A 9,919-nucleotide genomic window follows, 5' to 3' on the forward strand; every position below is an offset into this window, starting at 1 on the left:
TCATTACAATCCTTGGATTTTGAATGTTTCCAATTTCATTAAACTTATCCTAAATCACCTTTTTCTTTTTTATTATATCCCTAATTATACAATTTTAATCAATCTAACTCTCAATTCTGATTTTTCTTCTTCAATTAAAGTCTTCATTAATTTTTAATTTGACTATTTGTTTCAAAATCATTATTGAACTTCAAGTTTCTTTAACTCTTAACAAAATTAAATCAAATCAAGCTCTTTAAATTCTTTAATTTACTCTTTAATTAAAACTTCAATTATTATCAAAAAAATTCCCAAACTTCATTCTCACAAACTCAATTATCAATCCAATTTCAAACCACGGCTTTTACTTTTCGAGATGATTGTTTGCTAGGAACTGCGTTAAAAATAAAAGTGATTTGAAATACTAGCTCATATATATTAATTTTTTTTATTTTAATACATATTATTGTTAAAACAAAAATAGCTTTATTATATATTTTTTTTTCATTCAAGTGATTTGAAATATATTAAATGAGAAAACAAAAAGAAAGAATCATGAGTTTATGAAAAAAAGAAAAGGTTTCAAAGCATACCATAGAAGGTCTTCAATGTCGGCTACTAAAAGAGAAGTAAAATATTGCAATAGGCATAAACTCGATGTTATAGTGGACCTGAGCCGCCAAGTGCGGTGGTTCTTTCTCTGGGCCAGGCTTTTGTATTCTTGGAGGGTTTGTAATTTCTTGCAGGCTAGCAATCTTTGACCCTTCAGAGATCCTTAACCGCGAAGTATTCTACATTAGTTTGCTCTCAATTATTAGACATTCAAGATTTCAAAGTTTTTTTCTAAGGAAAACCAAGGATGGAGATTTCAAAGTTTTTTTCCAAGGAAAACTGATGGAGCTTTAGAAAATAATGTCGATAACAATCCCTTATTATAGAATTAATAACACTATAAAAAAATAAAATAACCACAATAATATTAAAGAATAATATAAATTATTTCTTGGATTTTACCTAACAACTTAAGATATATATTAAATTAAGATGGTTCTTTATCATTGTATCAGAGTTTTAATGACCGAGTGGTCACGAGTTCAAATTTCACTATCACCATTTATTTTTTAAAAAATTAGCACAAAATTGTGTGGATCTGTACAAGTTTCAAGTTTAAAAAGTTTTCAATTGAAAAAATATGTTAAAGAATAATATAAATCATATATTTAACCTTACTTAACAATTTAAGTATTGGATTTAAATAATTTTTTAACAAGCAATAGAAAATATAATATATTCCGCCACAAATTACATGATAAATATTCTTTCACATAAAAAGAAAAACTCAGCTAAAACCATCTCCATGAAGGGATTTCATACAAGGGTGGGTCCAAATTGCAATGCTGAAATGGACTTTCAATTCAATGATACTTCTGACAATAGGTCAAATTCTCTTAATTATAACTTGAAGAAACCCAGTTTTGAAAGAAGAAGAAAAAAGTCGTAGAATAATTCTTACAAAACATAACTAAGAGATGACTTTTAATTAATACCAACCAAATAATATATGTGTGAATGGCAATCAATTAAGAATTGTAGTTTTTTAAATTTCTTGATTGGCTGCGGGCTAGGACTAAAGTATGTAAACGAATAATGTTCTCCTACCAGCGAGATTTTCAATAGTTGCAGAAGCAGGTTGTTTCAGAATCTCAAAGGGTTGGAGCCAGTATGAACTCTAATAGCGCAACACATGTAGCTCCAAGCACTAAGAAATGGTTAAGATCATGTGAATGGAGTAATGTAATGAGAAACCAAATGGTGACCAGAACAAGTTTCCGTCTAGTTTCTGAAGAACCCTTTCGCAGAAAAGTCAGGTAAAATATTTATCAAAGCAGGAATTTCACATGGGAAGAGCATAGATGACCAATATCTAGCCCCAAGTTGCCTGTTGGTTGTTGAAGATATAATAAAAATCACTACAATAAGGCTTACATTTAATCCCTGAATAATGTGACTCATACTCATCAAGACTACTATATAAGTAATCTTGGGGCTTCGGGTTTTGATACACAAGCCAGGGAGATAGAGAAAGAAGCAGGCAAAAATGGTGTTTCGAAGTGCTTCCATTATTTCAATACTTGTAGTCCTACTCCTATCTCCATTTGTATTTTCAAACCCAATTCAGGATAGGTTTCTACAATGTCTCTCAACAACTTCAGAATCCTCCTTTCCTTTCTCCACTGCCTTGTACACTCCAATTAATAACTCTTCATTCACCACAGTTTTACTTTCTACTGCTCAAAACCTGAGGTATACATTGCCTTCAGTGCCAAAGCCAGAGTTTATCTTCACACCATTCAATGAATCCGACATTCAAGCAGCTGTTGTTTGCTGCAAACAGCTTGGAATTCACTTTAGAGTTCGCAGTGGAGGCCATGATTACGAGGCTGTCTCTTATGTCTCTGCGATTGAATCCCCTTTCATTATTATAGACCTTGCCAAGCTACGGTCTGTTGACGTTGACATCGAAGATAATAGCGCTTGGGTTCAGGCAGGCGCCACAAATGGTGAACTTTACTACAGGATTGCTGAAAAAAGTAAAACGCATGGTTTCCCTGCTGGCCTTTGCACCAGTTTAGGCATGGGTGGGCTCATTACGGGTGGTGCTTATGGTCCTATGATGAGGAAATATGGCCTCGGTGCTGACAATGTCATCGATGCTCGCATAGTCGATGCTCAGGGCAGGATTCTTGATAGAAAAGCCATGGGAGAAGAACTTTTTTGGGCAATCAGAGGAGGAGGAGGAGGAAGCTTTGGTATTATTACTGCCTGGAAAGTAAAATTGGTCCCTGTTCCAGAAACTGTAACAGTCTTTACAGTTACTAAGACCTTGGAACAAGGTGCCACTAAGCTCCTCTATAGATGGCAGCAAGTTGCTGACAAACTCGACGAAGACCTCTTCATTAGAGTTAGCATTCAAACAGCCGGTACCAGAGGCAACAGAACTATCACAACTTCCTATGATGCCTTGTTTCTTGGTGATGCCAAGAGACTCCTCAGGGTAATGGAATCTAGCTTTCCAGAATTGGGCTTGACACAGAAGGATTGCATCGAAACTACCTGGCTCGAATCTGTGCTATACACTGGCAGCTATCCGAGCAATACACCTCCCGAAGCTTTGCTTCAAGCAAATAACGTATTGAAGAGCTACTTCAAAGCCAAGTCAGATTTTGTCCAGGAACCTATCCCTGAATCTGCACTGAAAGGTATTTGGAAAAGGCTTTTCAAAGAAGAAGGCGGCTTCATGATATGGAATCCTTTTGGTGGAATGATGAGCAAAATCTCCGAGTTTGAGACTCCTTTCCCCCATAGAAAGGGTGATCTATTCATGATCCAGTATGTAACTGGCTGGCAGGATGCTTCAGGGGATGTTGGAAAGCACGTAAAGTGGATCAGGGAGCTTTACAAGTACATGGCACCTTATGTTTCCAAGAATCCAAGGGAAGCATATGTGAATTACAGGGATCTTGATCTGGGCATCAACAGGAATACTAACACTAGCTTTATTAAGGCAAGTGTTTGGGGTGCTAAATACTTCAAGGGTAACTTCTACAGGTTGGCATTAGTGAAGAGCAAAGTTGATCCTGACAACATCTTCAGGCATGAACAAAGCATCCCACCTCTTCCACTTCACATGAGATAGAGAAGTTGAAGAGTAACACAGGGCCAGAAAGAAGGGTGGTTAGATCACCATGTTTAGGCACTTGTTACAGAACCAGCATCCTTGATTTGTTGTCATAATTTGGTTAAATAAACAATAATTGCAGTCCCAAAATGATGTGTAATAAGCAAGCTTTTCTGTCATGTCGCAGTCGAAATTTATTAGAAAGACGTACAATAATCGTGGTTGTTGAATCCTCGATGATGATCAGATCTAAATTATTTAATAAAATACAGCAATTTGGTGAACAATTTACAAAATATTGAATAATATGCTAATGTGCCTTTAACGATCCACTTAAGTCTGGTATTAATGATCACGCACGTAAAATGTTGTGAAGACGTGAATTGAACCCTTTACCTCAAGATTACAAGTCTTACGAGCTTAGGGGAGAATAGCAGAGCAACGTAGAGAAAACTTTGGAGTTGAATAACAAACCAAAAAAATAAACTACTAGCTGTCAACCGGAGAACCTCAGGAGAAGATTAAGAAAGATAACATAATCTGATATTTCTATCATTATCTAGAAATTTGAAAGCACTACGATTTAGCTATTCTCTTGTACTAAAACTCTTCAAGAATCACTCAGTTGTGTCTTTTTATAGCAGAAGCGTCGACCCAGTTGATGTGGATACACGGATTGTGTTGTGTCCTCCACCAGTATTGATAATCTCTCCCCCTCCATCGTTACAATATTTTCTCCTATTTCATATATTGTTTCCATCAAACCGACTTTTGATAATTATCTCCTCCGGAAGGCACAATTAGTGCCCTATTTCCTTGGCTAGGATTTGTATGGGTACCTTGATGGCACAATCAGAATTTCTCCCCAAATTGTCGATACTTTGCATCCTATTATCATATTAATACATATTCTTCTTCTACAATTGTATGTCAAGTGTGCTGTACCCCCACGCGAGAGCATAACATTACGACGACAGTTTAGATGTTTTTCTTGTTGGTTAAAAAGTCACCGCCAAGTATTACTACTAACTCTAATTAATATTTTATCTAAATTAAGCTACATTATTTTTTTTCTTTGTTTGCTCTGGTTTAATAATGTTTCTATTTCTATCAACATACCAAAATAGATTTTCTATGATAAACAAACTCTGATTTTCTAAATCAAAAAATTGATCTGGAAAGGTGAAATGTCCTCAATTATTATTGAGTTTTCTTTTGGGGTAAACCTGAGATTTTTGCTATCGTGTCATTCTATATAATATTTCAGATAAAATTCTTTATGGTTTTTATCTTTTATATTAGAAATGAATAAGTTGTATTATTCTCAATAATATTTTGGATGTTAATCTCATACAAGTTTTTTATCCTTATATTAAAGTGAGTAATAATAAATTATTATCCCTAATAATATTTTGGATATTAATCTCTTTTAGGTTTTTTATCCTTATATTAAAAGTGTATAATATATTTTCTTGCCAAAAACTATTTTTAAATATTTTTACAATATTGACCAAAATTCCTTAAAATTTTACAAACTTTTTATAAAATCCATGCAATAGCTCTTCTTCTTCAAAAAAAAAAAAAAAAAAAAAAACATACCAAAGTATTTTAGAATTTTGATTTTTAAAAAAATGCTCAAATAATTTTAGGATTTTTTGCTATATGCAAGAAAAAAAAAGAGAATATTTTTTTGTTTTTTTTTTTCTTATTTATTAGGCTTTGCTTGGCAAAAACTTATTTTTCCTTGAAATAAAACTATCATAACAAGCCTAAGTAGATGTTTGCCAAACATATCCTTAAACTAAAAAACCCTTTAAAGGGTATTAACCCTTTGACCTGATTTTAACCCAATTCGGTTGACCCATAAACAAAATCAAAGATAAAAAAAAAAAAATTAGACACAAAAAAAAACTCAAATTTCTTAAACAAAACATATCAAACACAAAAAACATTCAACCATGAACTCAACAACATGGATCCTATATTAAACTAGATACGATCAAAATAAAAACAAAAATATATTGTAAATCATGTATGAATCAATAATTTGACACTCATTCACTTTGATTATCACTCAAATATCATGATTTTGTCAAAATAGATTTCGGTTTAAAACCAAAACTATAGGATTATAACTCATCAAAACTTGTTATTGATGCAAATAAATCCTAGATTATTAACTAATCAAGCATAAGGAAATATGTAACATAAAGAAATGGATCAAAACTGATCCAAATCATGGGGCTAAGACAATATTCTTTTTAAAAACATGAAAAACATTGTCTTAAACCCAAAAAATTGCTCAAAAAACCCAACCGCTGTCAACCCCTAGAAATTTATATTTTTTGCCTCTAAAACATGTTCTTTTTATTTCAACAAATCACACTAGCATAAACAAATATGTTTGAAAAAGAAATTAATAAATAATATCAAAACATAAAAATCATGCAAAGGTTCTAAATTCAAAAACTATTAACTTTAGATGTTTGTCTGTGATAAGATACTATATTCCAATTAATATCCCGCAAGATTTGTACCCAAAGAAAGTCCTAAACATTTGATTGACAATACAATGTATTTGCGATTCCAGTTGTAAAATCATCATCATCATCAAGGGTTCATCCTTGCCGCCAGACAACTAATTAATTTGATAGAGATTAATTTTACAGTTTAGGGTTGTATACCAGGACTTGAATAATCATGATTTTCTAACTTTTACTATGTAGCTCGATACATTGTAACTTTTAGAAAACTATAAAACTAGTGTTAACATATAGAGAAAATTACCTTGAACTTGAACATCCCGTAGTTTAGTTTTTTTTTTTCTTTTTTATTTTGTCTTCATTTTTTTAAAAAAATTAAACAAAAATCATCTTGGACTTTATAAGTTTATAAAAATTTACATAGCGTAAAAAAGTCAACAAATTAGATTTAAGTATTTACAAGTTTACCATTACACTTCATTTAATAACTAAAAACCTCTTAATGGATAAAATTAACAAAAATGCTAGTGAAAGTATTGTAAAAAATTCTTCAAAAAACCCTAGATGCTGAGGGTATTAATCTAATTGAAATGAAAATTTAAATCTAGATATTCTAATTCATCAAATTCATTTAGAGTAGAAAACATTAATTTTGATTTTGTGTTTTAAAATTTAATTTTTCAGTTTAATTAGAATGGACTTTGATTGTTGATTGTTTAGACAAAACAAGATGAAAAGAAAGAAGGGAAGGGATATAATGGATAAAAAAAGGGGAAGTTGTATGCTTGTGTTGTATTATATATATGAGAGTATATTCATCTTTTTATTTTATTTTAAGCTTTGAATTGACCAAGAATATAAAAAATGTAAAGTGTAATTTTTAAAAAATAAAAGTAAAATGAAAAATAATAATTAAACTATAATTTATACACAACGGTGGAAGTACTATTAGTGAAAGTAATGAATTTAGAGATCAATCCAAAACCTTTAATGAATTATATTTATTATGCTAAAGAACACAAAATATGAAATTAATAAAGAAAATTTTAAAAAAAGAGATGGAAGAATAAATGAAATGTCAAGGGATAATTAGAAAAGCGAAAAAATAAAAAGTTTGATGAAAACAGTGGCAAAAACCGCCAAATTAACCTCAAGAATGGTGTTTCCTTGTTGATCATTTTTATTCTAAACATTTTTCAACATTCTCCTTCAACAAATTCAACTATTTAATGCAAAGCTTTTATTTATAATAAAAAAAACCGCAAGACAGCATGATTGCGTACCACATGACATTTCTTTATTTAGCTAAAGTATTAAAAAAAAAAAAAAAAAAGAGTCCCTGCTCCAATCATGACTTGTGAGAATAGTGATCCAACTAAGCTTTGCTGGAGATGAATTCCACTTCAATTTCTTTATCTCATGTGCAGTGGAAGAGGTGGGATGCTTTGTTCGTGCCTGAAGAAATTATCAGGATCAACTTTGGTCTTCACATGCACCAACCTGTAGAGGTTACCCTTGAAGTAGTTGGTACCAAAAGCACTCGCTTCGACCAAACTTGCGTTAGAATTTCTGTTCATGCCCAGATCAAGATCCCTGTAATTAGCATATGCTTCCCTAGGATTCTTTGAGACATAAGGTGTCATGTAACTGTAAACCCTCCTAGTCCAATTTATATGCTCTGCAACGTTTTCCGTTGCATCTTGCCAGCTGGACCAGTAAAGGATCATGAACTTGGTACCTTTTCTATGAGGGAAAGGAGTCTGAGATTCTGAAATTCGGTTCATCATTCCACCGTAAGGAGTAAACACTACTAGAGGACTCTCTGCTTCAAATAACTTCTCCCATAACCCTTCAAGTGCCTTTTCAGGTATGGGTTTTCTGGCATAGTCAGATTTGCCTTTGAAGTAGGCCCTGTCCATGTTAATTCTTTGAAGGAGAACTTCAGGAGGAGTATTATTTGCAAAGCCTGACATATATACAGTAGAATTGATCCAGTTTGTTTCGATACAATCCTGTCGTGTCAAACCCAATTCAGGGAAGCTGTGTTTCATTACCTGGAGCAGCCTGTTGGCGTCACCAAGAAACATGGCATTGTAAGAGGTGGTGATAGTTCTTTTACCTTGCCTACTGACATTAGCTGTCCGAATTTGAACTCTGATGAAAAGATCCTCGTCTAGTTGATCAGCAATTTGTTGCCATCTATAGAGGAGTTTAGTTGCACCTTGTTCTAACGTCCTGGTAACTGTGAATACTGTCACAGCTGATGGTACAGGAACTAATTTTACCTTCCAGGCGGTGACGATTCCGAAGCTGCCACCTGCGCCTCCTCTGATGGCCCAGAAAAGATCTTCTCCCATGGCTTTTCGGTCTAGAAGTCTTCCATGAACATCAATTATATGTGCATCAACGACATTGTCGACTGCAAGGCCATATTTTCGCAACATGGCACCATATGCACCTCCTGAAATGTGCCCGCCCATACCTAAACTTGTGCAAGTACCAGCTGGGAAGCCATGAGTGTTGCTTTTCTCAGAAATTCTGTAGTAAAATTCGCCATTGGTGGCACCCGCCTGAACCCACGCGCTGTTGTGCTCAATATCAACGCTGACGGACCGGAGCTTGACAAGGTCCACAACAATGAAAGGTGACTCAATTTCTGAAACATAAGAGAGTCCCTCAAAATCATGGCCTCCGCTACGGACTCTAAGGTGAATTCCAAGCTGCTTAGAGCAAATAACAACAGCTTGGATGTGCGATTCTTGTAAAGGAGTGAAGATAAACTCAGGTTTCGGTACTGAAGGCAAGGTGAACCTGAGGTTTTGAGCAGAATATTGTAAAACACTACTGAAGGAAGAGTTTTTCGGAGTATACAAGACAGTGGAAAAAGGAAAGGATGATTCTGAAGTTCTTGAGAGACATTTCAGAAACCTATCCTGAAGTGCATGTGAAACTATAAATGGAGATAGGAGTAGGACCAGAAGGATTGAAAGTAAGGGAGAACTTGAAGGCACCATTTTGCTTGCTTTCTTAATTGCTTCTTTGGCTTGTCTTCAAGAATTGAAGTCTCAAGGTGCTCTTATAGAGGAGCTGTGAGGAGTTGATCGTAAATTGGTTTAATCTTTGCATTATCCTAGAAATATAATATTACTCTCAAGTCTTTGTAGTAAAATGTTTAATTATGACATTAGAATTGAATTGTGATTCTAAACAATAGATATGTCTGTGATCTTTAAAAAAGTTATCAATTGTAGTAAAACTCTTCTCATATAGTTAGGAAAAACGAAACCAATTATGAAACTAAATTATCAATTAACTCAGTATCTAAGGATGAAAAAAAACTAATTTAAAAAAGTTAAACTTGTCAGACCCGCGAATCAAGTCAACTAGCCAAACCTATGAGTTGGTCTATGTACTTTATAAAGTTTAATAACATGACTTTTTTTTATAAAAAAATTTCTTAACTATATGAGAAAAGAATAAATAATAAAAACACTCTAAGTTCAATTAAAAAAAGATCACCTCACCAAACTCATAAACTAGAGCAACCCAAGTTACTCTAGAAAACATACAAACCATGATAGCCTTATAGAGAGGTAAAATAAAAAGAAACAAATTATGAAGTCAAATTCTTAATCTTCCCTATATTAAAAGAAGAAATCGACAAAAATATTTTGAAAAAAAATCATTACAAAAATTAAAAAAAAAAAAAAGCAAAATACTATGAATTACTATTATCATTCACAGTGCAATGTGTTCCTCACACCCTTTAATTTTTGTT

General features: G+C 33.2%; 2 protein-coding genes across 2 annotated transcripts; one reads left to right on the forward strand and one right to left on the reverse strand.

Annotated features, from left to right (window-relative positions):
* Nucleotides 1-2,031: 2,031 nt before the first annotated feature.
* LOC118029505 (monolignol oxidoreductase AtBBE-like 15) lies at nucleotides 2,032-3,937 on the forward strand. Its single transcript, XM_035033414.2, has one exon. The coding sequence runs from the start codon at nucleotides 2,078-2,080 to the stop codon at nucleotides 3,674-3,676; it is 1,599 nt and encodes a 532-aa protein (XP_034889305.1). The 5' UTR covers nucleotides 2,032-2,077; the 3' UTR covers nucleotides 3,677-3,937.
* Nucleotides 3,938-7,364: 3,427 nt separating this feature from the next.
* Nucleotides 7,365-9,172, reverse strand: LOC118029504 (monolignol oxidoreductase AtBBE-like 13). The gene has a single exon (XM_035033413.2). The coding sequence runs from the start codon at nucleotides 9,153-9,155 to the stop codon at nucleotides 7,554-7,556; it is 1,602 nt and encodes a 533-aa protein (XP_034889304.1). The 5' UTR covers nucleotides 9,156-9,172; the 3' UTR covers nucleotides 7,365-7,553.
* Between the last annotated feature and the right edge of the window lie 747 nt (nucleotides 9,173-9,919).

Source organism: Populus alba, chromosome 11, assembly GCF_005239225.2.
Source record: "Populus alba chromosome 11, ASM523922v2, whole genome shotgun sequence".
In the NCBI taxonomy this organism is placed as follows: domain Eukaryota; kingdom Viridiplantae; phylum Streptophyta; class Magnoliopsida; order Malpighiales; family Salicaceae; genus Populus; species Populus alba.

Coding starts and splice junctions, on each gene's coding strand:
- LOC118029504 (XM_035033413.2), bottom strand. CDS start 9,155: ATGGTGCCTTCAAGTTCTCCCTTACTTTCAATCCTTCTGGTCCTACTC.
- LOC118029505 (XM_035033414.2), top strand. CDS start 2,078: ATGGTGTTTCGAAGTGCTTCCATTATTTCAATACTTGTAGTCCTACTC.